Source organism: Sus scrofa, chromosome 1, assembly GCF_054392235.1.
Source record: "Sus scrofa isolate SSC_HxYL_T2T_F1_AM1 chromosome 1, Sscrofa_HxYL_maternal_Yorkshire_Landrace_v2.0, whole genome shotgun sequence".
Classification (NCBI taxonomy): Eukaryota; Metazoa; Chordata; class Mammalia; order Artiodactyla; family Suidae; genus Sus; species Sus scrofa.
Genome location: NC_139383.1, coordinates 72,519,175 through 72,543,594, shown reverse-complemented (window position 1 = coordinate 72,543,594; position 24,420 = coordinate 72,519,175). Strand labels below are relative to the sequence as shown.

Below are 24,420 nucleotides of genomic sequence, written 5' to 3'. Positions count from 1 at the left end.
GAGATGAAAAATAGAATGGCAGTTACCTAGGGCTTGGAGGAGGGGGAAAATGGAGTTATTTTTCAATGGGTACAGGGTTTTTGTTGGAGATGATGGAAAAGTTTGGGTGTAGATAGCGTGTTGGCTACACCAATTATTGTGAATATTTTTAATACCACTGAATGGTACTCTTACAAATGGTTAAGATGATAAATATTATGTGTATTTAACCCCTTTTTTTAAAAAAACACAATTACAGACTATTGGGAAGGACATACCTCTGGATGGAGGAAAATGATACTGGGGGAAGGTAGACAAGTGCCCAACATTCTTTTTCCCTTCTGAGATTCTTTCCTAAATTATCCTTGCTAGTTCCCAGAGAGTACCTAACCATCATTTTATTTCCAGTCCAGTCCTGCTCTCTAGAACCGTCATTTCCAACAATACTCTCAGTGCAGCAAAATGAGAATATATGTGTGTCTCAGGAAGTATGATATCATGTGGTCCCCTCTGTGGCGAAACAAGTCCAGGGGTACAGAGCTAAGCCCCCAACTTCCTCCTGTCTAGACCTTAGAGAGGGGCCAGGGAGGTGGGGTGGGAGGCCCAAGGGGGGAACCTACTTCAGAGGTGTGACCAGCAGCTGCAGGTCTGTGTCCCCAACACACCAACACTGCGTTTGGTGGCTGGTTGCTGTTTGGTGTTTTGGAGGAAGAGATGGAGAAGGAAAGATGTGTGTGGTCAAGCCCATCTTGTTTTCTTTTAGTTTGCCTCTGACATGGAGAATGTCCTTGTTTCAAAAGGCAAAGATCGCCTCCAGATCCACAGCATGGCGGGTAGGTGAGGACTTGGGCTGTAAGCAACAAGGTACAGCTGGAACTAGCCTTTGCCAGATAGGACCCCTGGAGGGAGCCGGGGCCTTCCGCAGGGGCCCAGGCCATGTTGTGCCTCTGAGAGCCCTGCCTTTCTGGGCCCCTCCCATCATAATATCAATATAAAAATATTTAAAATTGGAGTTCAGTGGTAACAAACCTGATTGTATTCATGAGGATGTGGATTCGATCCCTGGCCTCTCTCAGTGGGTTAAGGATCAAGCATTGTTGTGAGCTGTGGTGTAGGTCGCAGATGCAACTTGGATTCCGAGTTGCTGTGGCTTTGCTGTCGGCCCGCAGCTGCAGTGCCAACTCCACCCCGACCTGGGAACTTCCATATGCTGCAGGTGCAGCCCTAAAAAAGAAAAAAAAAAAAATTTTTTTTAAATATAACTTTACTTCAACATTTTTTCCTCTTTTAGGCAAAATTTAATTTTTTTGTGGGACCTAAAAATTTCGTTTTTTCTAATGTGTGACAAAAAAATATAGTTGCATAGTCCTCCACAGGTCTCTCTGCCCTAGTGCTGTTCCTCCTGCATGTAACTTGTAATGGGGAGGGCCTGGGACACACCTCCTTATCTTTCTTCTCTAGGGCTTTTTCTTCTGGGGTAGGAAGGGACTTTAAGGTCATCTGTGCCACTTCCCACGCAGGCAGTAATCTCCCTAAGGCATCCTCCAGTGGGATCACACAGTCTCTACCTCCAGCATGGAATAGAAGCAGTCCCTCTAAGTCTAAGCAGGTTCTCTATGTTGAGCCCTGGAACAAAGCTTGTATCCCTGTGACTTTCACCAGCTGCTCCTAATTCCACTCAACTGGGCCAACACAGAGCCAGCGTTAAATCCTTTTAAATATTTGAGGACAGCTCTGCTGTGCCATCTCTACATAGCCCTCAGCCCACATTCTCTGCTCCAGGCTAAGCACCCTCAGATCTTGTGTAGTGGGAGCTGTACACCTGTCATCTGCTAGCACCCTCCCCTGGACAAGGACCCAGGCCCCCAGATGTGGTCTGATGTGACCACACCTGGTCCCTCAGCTACATCAGCCTCCTACTAGGGCGGCTCACTAGTATTCGATGATACGCTTGGCATACACTAACCCTGTGATCATTACACCCCAAGGTGCAGTCAAGCCAGTTTCCCCCAATATCTACTTGAGCCCCTCAAGGTGAAGTCAAGCCAGTTTCCCCCAATATCTACATGAGCCCTTGACCTGGAGACATTGTGCATCCTTGCTGACTTGGTTCATGATGATCTGTCAGGGTCCTTATTCTGTCATCCAGGACAGAGGCTGTCCTTTCCATGTTTGGCTCTGTACAGGTTTGACAAGCACGCTTTCTTGTCTTCATGCTCGTAATGGCAGAGACCAAAGATCCTGTTTTCAAATTTGCCAGTTGTTCCCTCTTACCAAAGGTTCAACTAAGAAATTTCCATTTTGGGGTTGAAACTAAGGAATTTCCATTTTGGGGTTCCCATCGTGGCTCAGTGGTTAACGAATCTGACTAGGAACCATGAGGTTGCGGGTTCAATCCCTGGCCTTGCTCTGTGGGTTAAGGATCCTGCGTTGCTGTGGCTCTGGCATAGGCTGGCTTGGGAACCTCCTTATGCTGCAGGAGTGGCCCTAGAAATGGCAAAAGAACAAAAAAAAAAAAAAAAAAGAAAAAAAGAAAAATTTCCATTTTGGATTTGTGAGTGGTTTTTTTCTAGGAAAGAAGGAAATTTGCTCTTGGAGTTAACTTGTCCTTTCGTTCTGGAAGGTATGCTTTGATGAGAGTTGTGGGTGGTTTTTTTGTCTTTTGGGGTGTAGGGCTAGATGTTAGGTGGCAGGCTTCCAGAAGAGATGATCTGTTCTGCTCGCATATGATGCATCTGTGCTTTAATTCAAGGTGGCTGGGAAAAGGTAGTGGTGATGGGGACGGCCAAGTAGCGTGTGGGCAACTGATAGCTACTTGAAATTTCTTTTTCTGCTCTGTAATTCTCTCATGTTATACTAGAGTCCCCTGCAGATGCTTTTAAACTGTTGCTGTTTTTACTATGCTTTGGAGAAACCCCAGGGGTCCCTGGGGGATTCAAGGGGCAGCTGGTGCTGACCAGGAGGAGCAGGAGTGAGAGACAATAAGAAATAATCAGTATCAGAGTTCCCGTCGTGGCACAGTGGTTAACGAATCCGACCAGGAACCATGAGGTTGCGGGTTCGATCCCTGGCCTTGCTCAGTGGGTTAAGGATCCGGTGTTGCCGTGAGCTGTGGTGTAGGTTGCAGACGCAGCTTGGATCCCGTGTTGCTGTGGCTCTGGCGTAGGCTGGCGGCTATAGCTCCGATTTGACCCCTAGCCTGGGAACCTGCATATGCTGTGGGAGCACTCAAGAAAAGACAAAAGACAAAAAAAAAAAAAAGAAAAAAAAAAAGAAAGAACCAGGATGAATTTGGGAACAACGACATACTCCTAGGGCATCCCCAGAAGGTGAGAGGTGGAATGGGGACACAGCTGGACTTTCTGACATGGGTTACTCAGGAGAAGGTGGCCTGCAAGGGCTGGAGAACATGGGATGTCCAAGTTACAGAAGCTCAACCACAATAGGATGTCTTTCAGACACAGTCACTTTAACATTTCATATTAGCATTTAAGTAACATGTTTGGGTACAGACTCATACCTGGGGTATTCACCTTGCCCAGTACCCCACCAGCTATATTGTTATCATCCTACCCACTTGTCTTCATCTCTATTTTTTGCAGATTTGTAGGGGGTTCTTTTTAGTTACTAAAGTCATCTATAGTCCTCATGAAAATCCAAATGGTGCAGAACTCTACTGGAAAACACTTTGTCAAATGTTATATTCAAATCAAGATGCACCAGGCCTGTGGCATTTGCCAGATCTCTTTGGCAGGAAGGAGCTTGTTGGTTTGGCATGCTCTCTGCCTTCTTGACTGCCCTGGCTCCCTCTTCCAGCTCTAGAGTGTGGTCCCGAGGTCCATGACCATCAGCATCCTGAATAAACAGGATGTGTGCAGACAACTAGTAGCAGAATCACATTTGCTTTTAAGTTCCTCAAGGTGGTGTTGTCCCTTAGCAATAATATTTGAGGGCCTAGCTAGGGTTTTATGAGCTGAATGGAAATAGCACTTATAAGAAGATTCTGTTACTAAATATGGTAAAATATAAACTTAAATTTCTACATATGAGATGGTAGAGATCTGTTTGTTTTTTTTTTTTTTTTTTTAACTGTCTTACATCCTTTCCCTCTTCTTTTGCAAAGACCACCTCGATTTCCTTTTGGGGAACCACTTCTCCCCCATACTTGACCCTAGTGGTCCATGAGGGTCCATCCCTACACCCTTGCTGTTTGGATGAGCATGTGACTTAGACCTAGACAAGACGACATGTCCTCCCATCACAGTGACCTCAGAGAGGGTAAAGGGGAACAGGGGTCCTGCAGCCGTGGTCAGTCCCAGGCCTGTGGTGTCAGTAAAGGAGGGCTCTCCACCTGCAGGGCTGCTTCACCAGAGGAAGTCAGCTTGAATGCAAGTGGCCACCTTTGCCCCCCGACAGGAGCCCTGTGCTATGCTGAGGGATGGAGAAACTCAATTGTTTGCTCATAGGAGTCTAGCTGTACCTGAAACCACCCCTGGAATTCTCCATCTAAGCCAGCTGGAATGGAGTTTCTGTCACTGACACCTCAGAAGCCAGAGTAAGGCTGTCCTTTTGACAGCTGCACTAAAAATTGTCTTCTCTGGAAAAAGTAATTGGCTTGGTAGCTGTGCTTTGTTTATTCGATGTTGAATTGATCAATTATTAGATATATGAATTATGAGTGGGATAGATCATGTGAGGCTGTTTTGAGTTATTGTACATGCACTGTCAGAGGTTTTAAGTTCATGCAAGTGTTATAATATGCAAGCAACAATTGGGCGAGGTAAACATAAGGAAAAGTAATTCCCAGGCTGTGTCCAAATCATTAGAAAAACAACTTGAGTTCTTTAGTTTATGACAAGTTAAGGCAATTAACTATCCCTAGCAACTCCTTGGTGCAAATTGCAGAAATGAAGGAGGCAAAGAAAGGAGGTCTAACACACTGAGAGCACGACACTGAATGGCAGGTGCCAGGAACACTGCCTTTCCTCACCAGCAATGTGGACACAGCAATGCCCTCTGTCATCTGGTTTAGATGCTGTCGACTCACAACAAGTGACTGGGAAGGCCAGTGCCCACTACACCTATCCTGTTTTCCTGAACTTCTGGGGAAATGCCTTTTTGGGGGTGCGTGTGTGTGTGTGTGTGTGTGTGTGATTTTCTTGTCTTTTTTGACAGATATGATGCAGACCTCAGGCTAGGAAACAGGGAAGCCCAAATTTTAATTTTGGTATGCCACCAAGTCTCCGTGTGGCCTTGGAAAAGCCACTTAACTTCCTGGCCTCAGTTTCCCTGTCTGCACAACAAGACTCGCCGTCCAAACTTAGACGCCTCACTGGGCTGCCATGTGCATTAATTACTGTTTATTATGTGAGTGGAAGTTGAGCTGTGTTAATTATTATTATCATTTCTGGGTCTTCCAGCCAAGTCGAAGCCAAGCCCTTGTCTTGCTTTTAGTTCCTGAGATCTGACAAGGTACAGCCCCAGGCGATATGAAGGGCCGTAAATCAAGGCTAATCAGCAGATTTATGCATATCTCACCACAAGGGACTGGCCCCAGGAGTTTCTGCCAGCCACAGAGCTTCGTCCTGGGATTCCAGGGCAGCCTAGAGGCCCACAGGCTTTATTAGAACCTCATTCTAACAGAGCAAGTGTTGTGAGGCCGCTGCCACACTCCTGTCCCTGCTTTTTTGTTTACCTGCCATTTAATTTACTAAGGAGTCTGGAGATCAATAAGAGATGCTCACCCTGTCATTAGACAAGGCCCTAAATTGCAAGTTACAGGTGGAGAAGCTTCAGAAGTATTGTGATCGCTCATGAAGAAAGATGACTAATCGCTTTCTTCTGGTCACTTATTTGGCTTGTGACTTGGGTTTCTACTCCCTAAGTACAACAGTTATCAGATTTCCATGTAAGTAGATAGCCTACAGTTGGTATGTCCAGCTTCGCTGACTACACCTTGGGGTTCTGCCCCTTAGCCTAGTCCCAAATGCTTCGTTGTGCTTTTCCCCACCATCATTTAAGTTTCAGGGGATGGGCAAAGGAGAGAAAGCTCCCCACACCTCCCCCGTTGCCATCACCATCTCCATAAGCATCAGGATCACGGCTGAGGGTCCTGGAGACACAGTGGGTTTAATCCTTTGTAGGGAAGTTGATCTCCTCATATCCGATGCAAGATGGATAAACAGTTCTAGCAGGTTTGGGCCTTGCCATGTGCAGAAGCCTGAAGTTTCGAAAGTGATGCTCTAACCCATGAGCTTTCTGAAGAGCAGAGGACCTGTTCTGAAGAGCAGAAGGGTTGAAGCTGACTGTCCAGGGCATAGATGCAGCCTGCTTCCTGTATTATCTCACTTGGCAGGGTTGGAACCATCTGAGTTTAAGGAAATCCTCAGCCCCCCGGTGAAGCACATGCTTACCCAGCAAGGACTGCAGCTCATTGTCCAAGTGCAGGTCACATCCCTGCCTGTATACTTGACATCCTTGTCAGGGAATATGCCCACATCCACTTGCACTGACTTGTAACTGTCATCTTGCAAGTTTAGTCCTTGATGTTGATAAGTGCCCTCCCCCCCATTTACACACACTTCACCCCACATGCCCTGGCCCTCACTTTCCCCTGCTTTGCAATCCCCTGGCAAACAGGCAGGTCCTGCCTGGCTCTTTTGTCTGCTCAGCACAGCAGGCAGACGGCAGGGGTATTGGTGAGTGCTAGTTAACTAATTAATGATTGTAAAGCACTTTGAAAACATAAAGAACTAGATAAATGCCAAGTATTATTGTTATTAATGATGAGGAGGCTGTTTAGTCATCCTTTGCCTTGAACTCAGCTTACTGCCCCCACTGTGGCCGCAGGCTGATCTGTGAACTAGGATGAGAACCTCCTCCTCCCTGCAGGCGCTGTTTCACACTGAGTCAGTGACCAAGGTGAAGGGCAGGGGCCAGGAAACCTCTCCCCGTCTCCCACCTGCTCTCGAAGCACGGCCTGCTTTGCGGCTGTCATGCTAACATTTACCGAAAGCCCGGCTCTGAAACTGCCTCTCTGTTTCCCATTCACCTGTTTGGTAAGTTCGCTGGTGTTTGAGTTCTTGATTACGGTGATTAGAACGTCTCTCTGTGAGCCCAGATGGAGCCCACAGTGAAGCCCCACTTTCCATTTAGCCGAGGGACTCACTTGCTCACATGATCGTTATCTCCTTTACTTATTTTTAGGGCTGCAGTCTTTTCTGGATGCTCTTATGTACATGTGCTCATTTGACAGAGTATCTCTGTGTGCTGGGGAGGCAGGCATGGTTCTCCCTGCTGCACAGACATAAGGCCCCAGGGTATCAAGAGCCTGGTGACAGGGCCAGGGTACACCCCAGCTCTCCCCAGACTCAGCAGTGCCCTCTGACATGGGAGGCAACTGCCACAGACTGCAGACACCTGGCCAGATGTGCCAGGAGGAGATGTTGAAGGGCCTCCACATTACATTCTCAAGAGCACCTGGTCTCTGTGCCACTGAAACCCCAGCACGTTCTGGTCCTGCAGAGGCTTGTGATGCCAGAACAACCTCAACATCTATCCCTGCAACTCCCTCCCTGCACAGACACTGCCAGTCAGGTCCAGAGAAGTCAAACTACTGGTCTAAGATGACAGAGCTGGTTGAAGAGTGAGGCTGAAGCCAGCCTTCCCACTCTGTGGCCAGGCCTCTTCCACAACCATTAATAATCCAGGACAGTGAGGTTTCAGGTAGTTTCAATTCCTTGTACTTTTCTGTATTTTCCAAATTTTTCTTCTGAAATGACAGAAATACTCTGAAGATGAATACATGAGTGTGGCATGCATTTCTCTTCCCGGGCACAGGACTCTTCTTGGATCAGCAGATGTCCTTTCAGCAGGGGCTCAGCGGGCTCAGGCAGTGCCACTTATCTCAGCCCTTCGAGCCGCTCTGGTAGAACACAGCCGTCCACATGGCTCATAAACACCAGGAAGGTGTGGCTCCAAGTTCTGGAGGCCGGAAGTCTGAGATCAGGTGCTCACTGGGTCAGGTGAGGCCCCTCCCAGTTCACAGACCCCACAGTTCACAGACCTCCCCCCTAGGCGGGGGGCCTGAGGGCTCAGTGGGGCTCATTATTGAGAGCACTGATCCCATTCATGAGGGTGGAGCCTTCATGACCAGAGCACCTCCCACTACCCATCCTAACGCATCACTTTGGGCATGAGGATTTTAATATGTGAATCTGGGGGCACAGATCATAATGCCCCCTGGCTTCTCCCATTTTAGTTCTCCAGAGGAGCATCACACCAGACCTACTTGGTTCTGGGTCCTAGCCCTCAAATATAGGGCCGGGTGGCCTGGGGTGGGAGAGACCACTGATCTGAACCTCAGTGGGAGGTGCAGCCTCTCCTGGTGGGGCCACGGGCGCTGTGACACCAGCCTCAGAAACCATTTGAAGGGCCCTTCAGTGACTCTGAGATCCAACTAACACCACACACTGTGCACACTTCTGACCAAGATCTGTGGCCTAGTGCTGTGGCCTGAAGTGCTGTGGGATTTCTTTTTTTAAGTAGTGAGTTTATTATGTAGCTCCATTTTTAAAAATTGCAGCTTCAAAATGCATCAAAGATCAAAGGTGCATCAAGCAAGAATGCAGGCCTGGCTTGGAGTGGAGTTAGAAAGCAGAGCAGCCGGCAAAGCCTCGAGTTCCATCTTCCCCTGACCCCTCTCAGGTCAGAGCAGCCCCTTGGGTGGGGCCATGGCCCTGCTCACAGGGGCAGGCGATGGGGGACACTGCTAGCAGATTCAATGTTTTTCGTAGGCTTTTGAGCAGAGGCTTTATCCTGAAAATTTCAGGAGCGTCTAGAGAAAGCAGAGGAGAGCCGGCATCCAGAGCAGAAACACCATCAGAGAGGCTGATTCAGGCGAGGGCATCAGACCCGCTGGTCAAGTGGAAAGTAAGGCAAGCCCGTCCCAGGAACATCAGCCCCTACCCCTTGCAGTTTTCTGACATGGGCTACAGCCTAATTCACATGGCTCAGTGATACAAAAGAAAATTAGTTTTTCTTAGTAAGGAAACTAAAGCACAGAGAAGTTAGGAGGCCCACCCAAGGACAAACAGCTAGTATGTGGTAGAACTGGTATTTGAACTGTATAGTCCTGTCTCCAAAGCATAGGCTTTTCATCTCTTTGGTATTTAGAGACCATAGTTCCATCAATGTCTCTCTAATCAGAGCAGCCCTCTCAGGCTGAGGGTTCAATGGCAATAGAAAAATATTTGGGGATCTCTTATAATCCTGAAAGAATGGCCCAAGAGATGTTAAGAAGGCCTGATAGGGGCTTTCTTACGAGGGACAGTACTCTTGGTGAGGGACGGACACTCACAGAGGACATTTGCTGCTGAAGATCAGAGTCTGGGTGTGTGTGTGTGTGGAGCCCCCACACTCAGGACACAGAAAGCCAGCCTCACTCAGCACAGAGAGACACTAGTGTAGCATGGCAGCAGTTGCTCATAATTTGAACACCTCAACACCATTTCCACTTCCATCAAAATCCACTTAGAGACACTGCTTTACCCAGTTGGATTTTACAAGTATAAACGCATAGATGCTGGAAAGAAAAGGGATTTTTGAGACACTCCCCACATGTCTGAAAGCTTTCATACCTGACCTGGCTGTGCCTGGTTTCATAGTCTGACCTGGTTGTGCCTCCCCTGGCCGACTCCCACCCAGCAACATTCGACATTCCCATTCTATCAGCAGAAAATGCTGCTCTGTCTAAGAATTTTGGCCTCTGCCCTGAATATTAGTCCTATTTCACATGTACCACACCAACAGGATAACAGCCCTTGCCCCTGACGAGTGATGTTGGTGGAGTGTGACTAGCAGGGAAACTCAGAGAAGAGGAGAAGAATCAAGCTCGTCACAGAGGCTACCCACAGACAGCCTTTCATCCAAAGGCCCCAAGCGTCGCCAGACACAGCAGTGAATCCTCACAACCCCTGTGCTCTGTAGCTAAGTGTCATGACCCTGTTTTTATAGATTGGGATGAGGAGGAGGCACATGGTACTATTATAGGACTTTTTTCAGGCAGCATCTCCCTGGAGAAGCTGGGCCTGGACCATCAGGCAGTCCTACCTCTGTAGAGGGGGAAAGGCAGAGAGAGTGATGCTGGGCTCAGTGAGTTGTCAGGCCCTTGTCACCGGGCTATCGTTCCCTCCCATGACACTCATTCCCCAGTACTCAGTGTGGCTGCGAGTGGGGGGCGGGGAGGGGGTTTCAAGAAGAGTCTCAAAGATTCAAGAAACCAAAGGCGGAGTGAAGAGTAGAAGAGAAAGAGAATGAAAAGCAAAAAATAGAGCAGGAGGAGGTTAGAGGTTCTCTCTGACTTCCTGTAAGTATAATCCGACCGGCCACATGTGAGGGAAACCAAATGTCATGTGAAGCAGTGAAATTGTCACCCTCAGGAGGTGGGCCCTGTTAGGCAAAAGGTCAGAATAATCCCTCCTCTAGCAAAGCAGAAGTCCCAGTGCTATTTTTAGAAACTCCTAGAATTTGCCACCTATTTTTAGAAACTCCTAGAATTTGCCACCTAGCATGCTATGAGAAGAGCCAGAGTTACAGCTCACCGCCCTGGAGTGCCGGCTCACACCTCTCCACCATGCTGATGGGCTTCTGAGAAGTGAGCAGAGCAGATGTTAGTCAAGTACCTCACCCCCCACCCCCAGCACATGCTGGGGCTCTTGGTGGTTCAAGGGCTTCGGGGGAGAATCAGGGCAAACAAGGCATGACCCCCCTGTGCAGTGGTTAGGAATGTGGGGTTTTTTAAATTCCTGCTGGGCTGAGCTAGGCTCCCAGCCCCGCCTCCTGCTGTAGCTGGGTCACTGGGTAGGCAGCTTGCTCTCTTTGAGCCTCCGTTTCCTCATATGTTACTTGGGACTAGTCACGCCCTCCTGGAATGGTTGTAAGAGTTAGCGGCAGTAATACTTGTTCCTAATAAGTATTCAATGCATGGCAGCTGCTATATGTTGTGAAGTTTTACATGTTGGTTTTTCTTTACTAAAAGGATATCTCTTATAGAAGACAGGAGCAAATCAGAGCACTGTTTCCTTAGGGTTCTAAAACATACCATCCTCCAAGCTGGTTCAGAGTACCTTTAGATCCAAGCCTTAGTACCACGACTGATTATGCTTGGCCTAGAACACTCTTGCTTTTCATCCCCTTGGGATGCGCACAGACCAAGATGGCAGCTAGTGCCATCTGAGGGCTGATCCACCCAGTCACTTAAAAACTCTTATAGTTTTTCAAGAAGACAAGCATCATTTTGCTTCTAGTAGAGGGTCTGAAGCAATGACTAAGGCTTTTTCAGTGCTCCCTTGGGGATTTGATAAAAGCCATAGTCCCCTTCCTTTCAAAAAATGCATATGCACACGAAAGTTTATACAGTCCATTCTCATTACTCGCAGACGTTCTGTTCTATAAAGTCATCATTGCCCCCTAGGGAAGGTATAGAGTTAGGGCCCCGCCAGCCTCTGGTCACAACATTTTTATCAACTGATCAATACATGACTTTGTGTTACGCATGTCTCTTGTTTCAAGACATCTGATTTAATGTATATTGATTCATTCACATTGAACTCACAACAAACCACACTGTAATTCCTGCCTGAATGAAGCTCTGTAACACACACATTTTCTCTAAGGAACATCACAGCCCTCTTGCACTTAGGAACACTAGGCAGCTCTTCAGCACCGGGGCCATTTGAAACAGTGAAATCACTAATGAAAAGCACAAAGATGCCCATAACATGGAATTAAGTAGACTGAGAAAGGTCACTTGTCTACAGCATGAGAGCTGAAGCAAGGGGACATCATTGGCTTGTTCCACTTCAGCTGTGCATTTCAGGTGACTCACAGTTTCTTCCGCCCCGCACATGTGTGTGTCCACGAGTGACTACAAAAGCCCCATGAGTATCGATCCTGGGATTACAAATAAATCTCCAACAAGTAGGTGTATTTGCAAATACAGAATCTTGACATAAGGAAAAGAAAAAAGGAAAATAGTTGTCGGGGTGGCAGAATATGAAAAACATTTTTTCTTCATAATGTGCTCTTCAGTGTTGATGTTATGTGATTTCAGACATAAATAAACTGAAGAACAAACTTCAATTAAAACAGTATGTCTGGGAGTAGAAAAATGACCAGTGAAAACATATTCAAACTCAGGGGACTTAATAATCTTTCATCATTTCTCCTTTGGAAGTTTGCCCACATTGACAAAAAAAGATTGAGCATTCCATGTTACCCATCATTTCTGTTCTGTAGCATTCTCTGAGGGCCACATTCGTCCTCTGCAGGATGGATTTTATTTTCTGGTTTTTTTTTTCACTGTGCCCGCAGCATATGGAAATTCCCAGGCCAGGGATCGAACCCATGCCCCAGCATCGACTGGAGCCACAGAAGTGACAACACCGGATCCACAACCCACTGAGCCACCAGAGAACTCCTGCAGGATGGACTTTAACTTCTAAGCCCTTTAGATGTTTTCATTCCTGCAGACACATTTTGCTGCTAAGACACAAAGTAGAAAACCAAAATAGTCACGATGTAATTGGTACAGGTAATCAGCACATTATCAAGTGTCTCTGGGAAACAGGAAACTCAGCATCGAGTGATTCTGTGAAAACTACCAAGAAGAAGGTCCAGAGAGAAATTGCTAGTGGGCAAAGTGGCCTGTATAAGGCAGATTGGACACAGGTGCAACCTACAGCCTCTGTGCACAAAATCTGATGCAGTTCATGGGCCCACATGCTTTAGTAAAATTACCCCTTGAAGGCCATAGCAATCAGCCAACCCAGGATTTATTGAGCACATTTTATATGCCAGGTTGAACTACAAAAACTCAAACTACAGGTTGAAAAAAAAAAAATCAGACTCAGTCCTTGACCTCAAGTCAAGTCTGCTTGGGAAGATAGGATTCCATCATCAAGGAAGCACACAGCACTGAGCTCCCACTGGCACCAGGCCATGGTCTAGGCTTTCAAGACACACTGTGAATAAGATAAAGTCCCTGCCTTCAGATGCTCAGATTTTCACAGGGGAGACATACAATAAACAGGAAAACAAATAAATAAACAGGACCACAGAGATGAAGTGCCACAAAGAAAACTAAGGCCCATGTTATAAAGAGTGCTTGGCCTCTTTGGGGAGATAGGCGGTGAGCTCAGGTGATGGGAAGTCAGCCAGCTGCAAGATCTGGGGGGTTACCACTGGCAGAGGATCTACGGTATGTGTGGCAGATCAGGAGACCAGTCCAGAGGGAGGAAAGACACATGGAAGGATGGACTCCTCCAGGGGCAGATTGGACAGAGAGGACATGAAGTAATGCTGGATTTTACTCTGTAGGTCCGGATTTTACTTCCTGCCTCTGCTCTCAGAGCAGACATTGCTAAGCTAACCTGGCGTGCTCTCCCTCCAGGCCCAGGGCAACCTCACAAGCAGACATTACCAATCAACAAAAGCTGAGGTGTGGGTTAAAGACAATTTGCCACCCGTACAGTGGGGAGCTTTTTAAAGGTTGTGACCAAGAAATTTTTATCAAAATAAAATAAGTGTTTTAAGAAAGATTAATCTAACCTTGGTATGCAGGCTAACTGGGAGCAAAATGAAATGGGTGCTCTTTTTTTTTAAGGCCATACCTGCAGCATAAGGAAGTTCCCAGACTAGGGGTCAAATCAGAGCTACAGCTGCCAGCCTACAGTTCATGGCAATGCCAGACAGATCCTTAACACACTGAGCAAGGCCAGGGATTGAACCCAATTCTCATGGATACTAGTTGGGTTCATAACCACTGAGCCAAGGTGGGAACTCCCTAAAACGGGTGTTCTTAAGGGCACTTAGAAGAGAATATTAATTGTGGACATTTATTCAGTACCTACTGTGTCATAGCACTTTACAACTATTCATTTTCGTCAGCCTCCACAGATAGGTATTATTATCCCCCCTGAACAGACAAGGAAAGTGAGACTCAAAGAAGGTCTAAGTCATTTGCTCAAGTGGAGAGACCAAGACCTAAGTTAAGTTATTTGGTTTCAAAGCCCTCTCTCACTTTACCATGGAACATTAATATTCTAAGTGTAAGGCAATAGGAATTTAGGTGGAAAGCCTGGACAAATGTGAGAAATCTAAAGGAAAAATTAGTGGGGGTTGATAACTGATGGGTGTTAGAAGAGGCAAGGGTAAGGTCAAAGATAATAACCACAACAAAAGGAAGTATGCCTTGGTTGCACAAAACAGAGGTCAAATGATACACACCAATACTTGGGAGAAGAAGGATGGCGAGCTGGGTTTGGGGAGCACATTTTTAGTCATTAGTTTATAACCTGTATTTTTTTTTTTGCAATAAGCATATAACCTTATAATTTAAAAATTAGACCATTTAAATATATTTCTAAGTACTTTTCTTCTGGGCACCTGGGAGATGCCACTGTCAGAATTCAGTAGATGCAAAGTTTTGGTGCAGGGATAAGATAATACATCTGATTTAGACCCATTGAGTGAGGCACTGGTGGGACATGCAGATGACAGTGGCTCAGAGTGTGTTAGTTCCAATTCAGGATTCAGGCACATCTGTGGTTCCAAGCTCTGACTTGTCATTTTGGAATGCTGCCAATTTTGGCCATCCTGTCAGACACTGGGCAGGTCACTCAAACCAAAAGCACCAGGGGCCCATGGCAAAACACTAGCACCAGTTTGGCCCAGTGCAGGGGACCAGGGTGGACCCAGAAGTAAGAAGGACTGACACTACTTTGGGGATATTTTTCATTTGTTCGCAGTTCCTAAGACTAGTCCTGGCAGGGCAGTTGGGGACAAGAGGAAAGGGATACCGCTGGCACTCTAGCCCCTGGCAAAAGGCTGGCACTCTAGCCTAAGAGGTGGGTCCTCACCAGGAGAGAACGTTCTGGGGTGCTTGACCTCTCCATGCTCTGTGTGGGCACTAGTCTACATCTGTTTACCTCAAAGCAATGGGGTTGTGAGCAATGGCTAATAAAAAGAGCCCTTTGACAACTAGCAGTTTACATAATCACAACCATAACAAGAACAATCATAATAATATGTCCAGGAAAAACAACAGTCCACTGAAAATTTGAGAGTAGATTCCTGAGGCAGGAATAAGATGCCCCCATAATCATCTTACTCAAGATGCTTTCTAATAGAAGGTAATAACCAAAAATGAAACCATCAACATAATATACTCCACGTCATAAAAAATAATTGTTGGGTCGGCCCTGGAGCAAGCCTTCCTCTGCCCTGCTCCTTCCTTCCAGCCGCAGACCTCATTCTTCCCCAGCACTTGGCAGGCAGGCTTTCAGAATCGGGGCAGAGAGGGTGCAGGAAGACCAGGCACTTGGTCCCAGCTTCCGAGCAGCCAGGAAGCTTTGTGCTCTGGGAGTGGCCATTTCCTCTGTGGGGAGAAATGAGTGTGGCTGCCCCCGGGTGAACACATTTTCCTCCTGTTTGTTTCCCAGATGCGTGGCTCCCAAGCAAGCCGGCCCAGGATGGGTAATTGCCAGCATGGCCAGGTGGGGCTCTGGGTGAGACCCACCAGCCTGCAAGTCTGTAGCATCTCCCTTGAGCTCTCCAGAAGTCATTCACATGGTCATTTTCCAACCCCAAAGCCTAAAAATACATCATTTCCTTAGAAATTGGCCTGAAACCTGGCAGCTACCTATACGTACCAGCTGATGTGCTGATGGTCCCCCTGGCCCTGGAGGAGCTCAGTGAGTCACGCCCTGCCAGGCCCACACTGTTTATAGGCTGACATTTGACCCCAAATCTCTCTGTCCCTGTGGTCAATGTCCCAGGCCCTAGAACCCTGCTTTCATTTTAAAAGCCCTAATTCTAAAGCATTACTTCACACTTGTGGCCTTTCACAGGAAAATTCCTCCCAAACAGCAGAAAGCAAATCTTGTGGTTGCAGGGCATGAGGCAGCGCTTTTACCTGTGAGAGGATCCTCTGGCTGAACCTGTAAAATTTGGGAAAGAGCCCAGTCCTCTTCAGGAAGCAGCAGCCCGAGTGCGGCGGCCCTGCCCTGCATTACTCAGACTCGAGGTTGATTCATTTCAGTGCTACAGGCAGTAGGGGAACCAGGCGGCCACTGTCTGTTCCGCACCTCTCTCTTTCCATCACATGTAATCACTTAGAATCACCTGACATAATCTCTATCACTTTACAGTGGGTTCTTGCCAGTCCTATTTGGGAAAGCTGGAGGGGACACTGGACACCCCCAGCACCCCCAAGGCCTCATTGGCGACGGACAGGGTCTGGGAGTTCTAGCCCCTGGCCCTCTGGCTTCACCTGAGCTTTGTGTTGAAGGAAGCGCCCGGGTCCGCTCTTCCTCTTGGGTGGCTGGGTGACATTCCTTTTATCCCTTGGATGAATCTCCCTGCTGCGGTTGGTGGCTCCTTCCTTCCTTGGCAAGCTCTCCAGCCCAAGGTAGACAGGATCATCTCTAAGGAAGCCCGGAAGTTGGTAATCCCGCCCCATCATATTCAGGTGCAGCAAAGCCCCCTCGCTGCCCGCATTTCCTCTTGCTCTCTTGGTTCTGCCTGGGCCTGTCATCCTCTTCCCTGACCACCCAAAGTCCTGAGAATGTGACTTAGATTCACAAAACCTCAGAATCTCGTTCATCTTTCTCCACCCCAACTCTTCTTTCATTGCTAACCCTGCTGTATCAGAATAGCATTTATTCTGCTCAGCTAGCACTGGGAGGGGCAAGCCTTGGGCATTTCCCCTTACTTTGCTGCCCAGAGAAACGCCTGTGGTTAGTGCCTGAGAGGGGCCTCCTCAGGCAGCTGAGTGACTGCCAGCATCTTCCCAGGGGGGCTGGATGTGTGCTGTCCACCACGGCAGCTGGTAGCTACCCTGGCAATGTGGCTAGTTCGGAGAGAAACATGCTGTAAGGGTAAAAGAGACACCAGACTTCTAAGACTTAGAGTAACAACAGCAAAAGAATCTCGAGTATCTCATTAATATTTATTTATTTATTTATTTGGTATTTTTAGGCTGCACCCACAGCATATGGAGGTTCCCAGACTCAGGGTCAAATTGAAGCTATAGCTGCTGCAGTCTATACCACAGCCACAGCAACACAGGATTCAAGCCGCGCCTGCGACCCACACCACAGCTCACGGCAATGCCAGATCCTTAACACACTGAGCGAGGCCAGGGATCGAACCTGCATCCTCATGAATACTAGTCAGATTCATTTCAATTAAGCCACAATGGGAACACCTTGTTAATAATTTTTATACTGATTATATGTGGAAATGATATTTTGGATAGATTTGGTTAAAGAAAATACTAAAATTCCTTAGCCTGTTTCCTTTTACTTTTTTTTTTTTTTTTTTTTTTTTGAGCTGGCTACTAAAAAATTTAAAATTACATGTGTGGCTTGCATTGCATTTCTGTTGGACAGCCCTGGTCTGGACTGAGGCACCAGCCATGACTTCCCAAGTCTTCTGGGACCACAAGGCCACCCCTTAGCCTTTTTGAAATAGTTCCAGCATATTGCCTTGAGGCTAATCCCTCAAGGGGTGATTTCTACCCACATAATGAAGATGGAATTAAGGGGAAAGTTTTTTAAAAAATAATAAAAATCCTCCCTAACTGCCTGATTAGAGTGGATTGTAGGTCCCTGGGGACTATGTTCTTTTAGGCTTTAATTGCTATCCATGTGGTGGCCCCCGAGAAACTTGTTTATCATTGTGACTATTATTAGACTCATTAATAATAGCAATAATAATCATCTGTTAAGCTGGATTGAGTAAAATATTCCACGAGAGTGAGATGTGTGCCCATTAACTCAGGTATGTTTGGAAAATGATCTCTTCTAGGAACTAAAAGCTACCTTGAAGTCCTGACAGAGTTCATGAAGAAGGAGTGTGTGGCCAGGCTGTGCTTCCTTAACTCCAGCTGGACGTGTGTAGACACACAGGTATGGATATCAAAATCGCTATAGATGCGTCCATGCAACCTCATTTCTTTGGTGTATCAAAAACAGCCCAGGCCGGAGTTCTCTGGGGGTCTAGTGGTTGAGATTTAGAGCTTTCACCTCTGCAGCCCCCAGGTTCAATCCCTGGTCTGGGAACCGAGATCCCACATCAAGCCACTGCACACCATGGCAAAAGAACAAAACCAAACTGAACAAAAACAACTTCAGGGGTATTATCTCTTCTAAAGCAGATGTGGTTGAAAACTCACCTATGGGATTCATGATTCTGTGTCAGTTGCTTGGGGGGGGGGGCAGGAGGTCTAGGGTGGGCGCTCTTCTTGGGGTACCCTCCTGCAGACCCTCCCTCCCCTATCCCTCAGCCTCACTCCATGTTCATCTTCCTGAACTGTGGAAGGCTCCACATGACCCCTTCTCAGAAACTGTCAGTGAGCTTCTGTTGTGAAAGTTCCCACTCTGGCCCCTGGCTCAGCCTCTGACTTTCCTTCCCAGCACACTGCACACGGGGTGGGTCATTCATTCCTTTCTCAGCCATGCCTCGAAGACCAAGGACGTGCCTTGTGCTCTATTAGGCTTTGGAGATGCAGACAGACTCCATTCCTACCCCATCCCCCACCCCCCAGTCTACTGTCTAGGGGAAATAATTATACAAATCTTATAAACCAGGAAGGCAGAGTACAGGAGCAGAGTACATGTCTCAGCTCTCCTTAAGACTTTGTCTCCACCTCCAGTGGACACTTCAGAAGGACAGTCTCGTGGTTATCTCCCCAATGTGCCTGAGGAGGAGTAGGAATCCCAGGCAGAGCTTATTGGTGACAAAACATCAGGAGCAGGCGGCAATTTCCAGGTGGTTTTCTGTGTTTGTGCTCAGTGGTTCACAATTCAGAAAGAGTTGGGGGACCCCTGCCAGACTTTCTACCCAATATTGTAGAGATGATTGTACTCTGCAGAACCCTTTGAGGAGCAACATGGTCTAAAATAAATAAATAAATTAATTAATTAATTAATTAATTTTAAACCTTCCAGCAAATCCTGACTCAAAGGAGAGATGATCACTGAAGGGGAAGTGATGGCTCCTCCCCTTTGTGTGGCTCAGACCCCACCCAGAAGGCGCAGGGAAAGGGCACGTATCACCAGGGGAGTTTGGTGGGTGATGTTCATCAAAGTCACCGTGTCTCGCCCTCGGGTTGTCAGTCAGGAGCGTGTGGAGCAGGAAGGAGCCTGTGGAGCAGGAAGCAGCGTGACGCCGTCGTCATCACTGCATTACATCATCCACGTCCACGAGGGGTTTCTGTGGAACCAGAACCAATGAGTTGCTTGCTTGCTGCTGGGAGGCGGTTCCAGAGTTAAAAGGAGCACAATCTTGCGAAATCCCAATGCGTTTTCTCACAGGGCCCTTGCCCGGAATTTTTAAAGAGAGGCCCTCAGGCTACTTTCGGGCCAGAATCATCCGGGGATTCCTGGGCCTCACCCCAAATCTTGCAAACCAGATCTGAAGTGAGACCTGGAAATCTGTACTCTGACTGAGTGGCTGGGGATGCGTACAAACGCACCCACCTTTGCCAACGGCTGTGGAGAGTGACCTCCCGAACCCTTCCCTCAACCACCACTGGCTTCCCAGGCTGTCAGTCTACCCCCCCCCCCATCTGCCCTGGAGATGGTGTTTTGCTTTCCCTGTTTTCTAGAGTTTATTGTCTGCTATCAAAACTGCCCATCCTGCTGTCCCCCAGAACTTTCTAGAGTTGTTGGTGGTTAAGTGCCCACCCTGTAGAGGGGGCAAAATCTATTATTTCATTTAGTTCATAATTGACAGGTTCATTTTCAATATGGGGAATTAAGTCAAATAATTGCACAAAAATATGTCACAAGTCCAGTTCCTTTCTCTTTAGTAAAATAATATTTTTGTAATTCAGGAAGTAAAGCACTATTATGTAAAAAGGAAGGGATCTTTGGACACAGTCCAGGCCCTTCAAAGAGATGACCAGACTTTTCATGTATGCAAAATAACCACAGTCCCAGGCTGACTCTAGCTCTTGCCAGAATCCTTCATGAAACCTGTACTAGCAGAAATACAGGGTCTCTTTAATTAGTCATCCATGCTTTAGAGACTCATGGTGTTAAGGCTAATTATTGTTTCATAACCTGAGAACTTGTCACTTGATGATATGAAATTATGGTCATCAGAAACTTATTTAAGAGTGACAGTGTGGGAGTTCCCTTCGTAGAGCACCGTAAATGAATCTGACTAGGAACCATGAGGTTTTGGGTTCGATTCCAGCCTTGCTCAGTGGGTTAAGGATTCAGCATTGCCATGAGCTGTGGTGTAGGTCGCAGACTCGGCTCGGATCTGGTGCCGCTCGGATCTGGCATTGCTGTGGCTGTGGCGTAGGCCGGCAGCAGTAGTAGCTCTGATTAGACCCCTAGCCTGAGAACCTTCGTATGGCCCTAAAAAGCAAAAAAAAAAAAAAAAAAAAAAAAAAAAAAAAAAAAAAGGGACAGTGTGGCTTATCTTCAGGATAACTTGCATGTAAATACACAAAGTAAAACTTGGCCAACCAGAAATCTTGAGGAATGAGTCATTTTTGCTATCTTGGTGTTACTGATAATCCTTCAGGCAACAGGCAATAAAAATTTAACCATTACGTATAGGGATTCCTTGAAAAAATGGTGAACCTCTTCATCATATCTGGCTGATCATGAGCTGTCCTTGTCCAGGGATATGATGATGAGCACAGGGACTGTTTGTCAATGTCAGGCTGTGGATGGCCTATCACCTCCTCCCCTGAGTGGTCTTACATTTGCTCCCCTATAAAGCTCCTCTCCTCCTGTGCAGGTAGCAGTTACCTCTCCCACCCACTCCAGGATGCAGGTTTCTAGCATCTCTCCCTCTGGCTTTGCCTTTTGGTGTGTGGTCTCTAGTCCTCTATGGACTGGAAAGAAGATCCCTGGCCCCTTTAGACTTGTGTAGAAAGTAAGAGTGTGTAGAGTCTAAACGACTCTAAATGAGGGGCTCAACTAATAAGCCAAGGACTGGATTTTTACATTTAACTTTTATGAAACTCTTTCTGGTGGATCAGAGGCCAGTATTGGATAAGGTCTTACCATCAAAATAACTTATGTGGTTTTAGTAAATAAAACATTTCTGTGTTATATTTTGAGCTTTATGTTGCTCCCCACCCCCATCCAATCAACATTTTAGCGATTTCCACTCCAGACTTAAGCCCAATTGACAATGCCCAGGTTCGGAGATGTTAGCTTATTGAAGGGAGTTGTTATCCATGGACCCAAATTACATTAGATGAATTATTTTTAAATTTCAAGGGGTGTGTGTGTGTGTGTGTGTGCACACGCATGTATGTTTTAATTGTCCAAGAGGTGATGGGGTAGCACATAGGTGGTGAGAGGCAGATAGCACAGTGTTAAGAGCCAGCCCGCCATGATGGTAAAATGGGGACAAGCACACAGTTGTGGGGTATTAATGAGTTGTAAAGCATTTGGTAAACACAAACTCTTCTTTTTAGGCAGAAAGAAGCATGAGCCAGGGCTGAGGGCTGGTGCTAGATCAAAACAAGAGTAAATTTCCCCTCCCCATCTTCCTGCTTCAGGCAAAGGGCAAACAAGAGAAGGTGGGATGGTGAACATGGAGGAGGAGGAGAGAGGCCCATGGAGGTACTTTGTGACTACTTGTGTCTCTTTGTAGAATGACCATTACCTAAAACAGCTGTAGGGTAAATACTGATGGCAGCAGCAGGATCCTCCAGCATCTGGCAAATAAAAATGTAGAGAAGACAAAGGAAGAGCAAGAGAGAGCATGGAAAGAGTCTTGGGAACAGAGGGGACCGGGAAAGTGCTCCAGAGGTGACACCCGCAGCAGTGAGGGCTCCCTGCCCCATTCGGGAGACTTTCCTAGTTAGACAGGGAAGTCCTAGAGAGGAGTCAGAATTGAAAGTGGTCGGGGTCAGGCCAGGGACAAAGACCAATGAGCAGTGAACGTGGCAGACCTCTTCTTTAATTTTATGATCTCATGAAAAGCAAACTCACCTGCAAGGAAGTGCAGTCTTGAGTTGTTAATTAAACACCGATTCAAGTAAATGAAAGGACAGAGCCTGAAGATGTGGTATAATTAATTCAGTGGTTCAGTTTTCCCCCCATCCGTGAGTTGAGTCATTTCCAAAGACAGACACCAAAAACCCTTGAGCTGTGGCTGGAAATGAAGACTGAAGATTAACTTAGATGATGACACGTTTTTATTCATCGAGACCTGGGACACTGGTCATCCGGTAGAACTTTCAAAGCTTTCGACAAAAGCCCAAAGCCAAGAAACCAGAAGATCCTTTTCTAAGCCAGAATGGAGAGGCCCTCTCTCTGGGGCTCAGCTTCTGGGCTGTCACAACATGAAAAAACAAGATGGTTGGTGGTTTTCGTTGTAAACATTCAGCTCCAAACAAACACCTCCATTCGTTAAGCAGTCCGATGATCCGTTTTGACTCATGCTGCCTAGGTGGCGGAAGTCCCACTGAAAACAGCAGGAGGAATTAGATGAGACTAAATTAACTCAGGTGTCTCTGGAACTGGGTGGGAAGAGGCGGTGATTCACGGCCAGGATGGAGATAAGCTGGTTCTTGTACTTATAAACTCCAAGTTCAGAGTCCATTTTCTGAAGTCATCATAAAAGAGGAAATTTATTTCAGTAAATAGAAAGTAAAAGCCATCAGGGCTACACAGGTGAGACTCAGCAGGGTTAGAGGTCAGAGCCCAGGAGTGATGAAGTATTTACAAACCCAAGCCAGTGGGCTCTGATGCCCAGAGACTTCACTTGACCCCATAGACAAAGGGGACTCACAGGAACAGCACAAAGAGAAAGGGTATCAAACAGAGGAGGACATTTGGCCCTTGTTATATTTTAAAAAATTAGTCCAAGTACTGAGGTTTCATTATTTTTTTTTTCCTTCAGAAAAAAGGGACAAGTTTGTCTATTTTCCTTACTGCCTTACTTTTGTAGGAGGTTTTATATAACCCATCACTGGTAAAAAATTAATGTTACATCAGGATGAAGATTTTTGATGTTGCAACTTGTTTGATCCATGGGGGGAGGGGGTTGGGTACCCTGAGGATGGCCGGTCCTGACTGTTTGCTGGGTGCCTGTGTGATCACTCACATTTTCTCCAACAGGAAGAGGAAATCCCTTGGTCCCCTCACTCTCACTCTGAAATCTGCCTCAGGAGTCTGGCAGATTCCCTCCAGGGAAGCCCTGAGTCTGATTTGAAGAGTTTGCCCTCACTGTGTTCAATCCGTATTAGAGGAAGAGCTGTCATGGCCTTAGAGCTGCCCCTCCTGAAAATCTAAGGGGACCATGACTGTATGTGGTGTCACAAAAAGAGCACCAGACTCAGAAGAGAAGGGCATAGTCCCAGCTCTGCACCTGATGCCTGATATATCCTGAGCGGGTCACGCTTCCCCATGGCCTGACTGTAAGATGAGGAAGGTAGGGATAGTTTTCAGAGTCCCTTCTACCTCTGAGATCCTAGTAGTCCATGGGATGCTGTCATCACTGGTAACAAAGGTCTGATAAGCTGCCACACCCTCTGAGAATGTGCCAGGAAGAACTTAGAACCGGGAAGATGTGACCCTCCTATGAGAGGAGCCAGGGCTGCCAGTCTCCTTTTTGGCCACAGGTATCCGAGTGATAGAGGACAGCCATGAGTGTGACAGAGTCAGCAGGGAAGGAAGAACCTTCTGCTCAGAGCGCTTTTTCAGCCTGCTCTCGTTTGTTCCCCAAATCCCTTTCCTCGACGCTGTCCCACATCCTTTTGAATCACCATATTAGAAACAGTTCCTAAAATTCCATGTTTAATGGAGTGTTAAGTTATTGAAACCCCTTCTGTCCTGTCCTATATTCGAGAAGCATCAGATGGGAACTGACTTGAAGGGAATGGAGCAGTAAATCTTCCAGTTAGGATTAGGGCACATTTAAAATTTTCCTTTTAATTTAAAAATTTGATAACATATATACCTGGTTGGAAAATGAACAAATGACAAGAAGAAATTAAAGGTTCAGGGATTCTTCCTCCTTCCCCTCTCCTTAGCCTCCCATCTCTTTCCAAGAGCCATTTGCTTTCTCCAGATTCCTGTATATCTAATCAAAGATATTCAATGCATCATAAGACTTTGCATCGTATTCCCAGTTTTTCTTTTCTTTTTTTTTTTTTTTTTGTCTTTTTGCTATTTCTTGGGCCGTTACCGTGGCATATGGAGGTTCCCAGACTAGGGGTCGAATCGGAGCTGTAGCCACCGGCCTACGCCAGACCCACAGCAACGCGGGATCCCAGCCGCGTCTGAGACCTACACCACAGCTCACGGCAACGCCGGATCGTTAACCCACTGAGCAAGGGCAGGGACCGAACCCGCAACCTCATGGTTCCTAGTCGGATTCATTAACCACTGCACCACGACGGGA

General features: G+C 46.9%; 1 protein-coding gene across 8 annotated transcripts in view; it reads left to right on the top strand.

The window, feature by feature from the left end:
* The window catches only part of ATG5 (autophagy related 5), a 234,153-nt gene that overhangs the window by 146,491 nt on the left and 63,242 nt on the right, over positions 1 to 24,420 (top strand). For all 8 annotated transcript variants that reach the window (XR_014833090.1, XR_014833114.1, XR_014833525.1 and 5 more), the window contains one exon: positions 17,848 to 17,948. Coding sequence is in view for 5 of the 8 variants with exons in the window: in XM_085004864.1 (XP_084860990.1) it covers positions 17,848 to 17,948 (101 nt within the window). In the remaining 3 variants the exon portion in view is untranslated. The remainder of the gene's footprint in view (positions 1 to 17,847; positions 17,949 to 24,420) is intronic.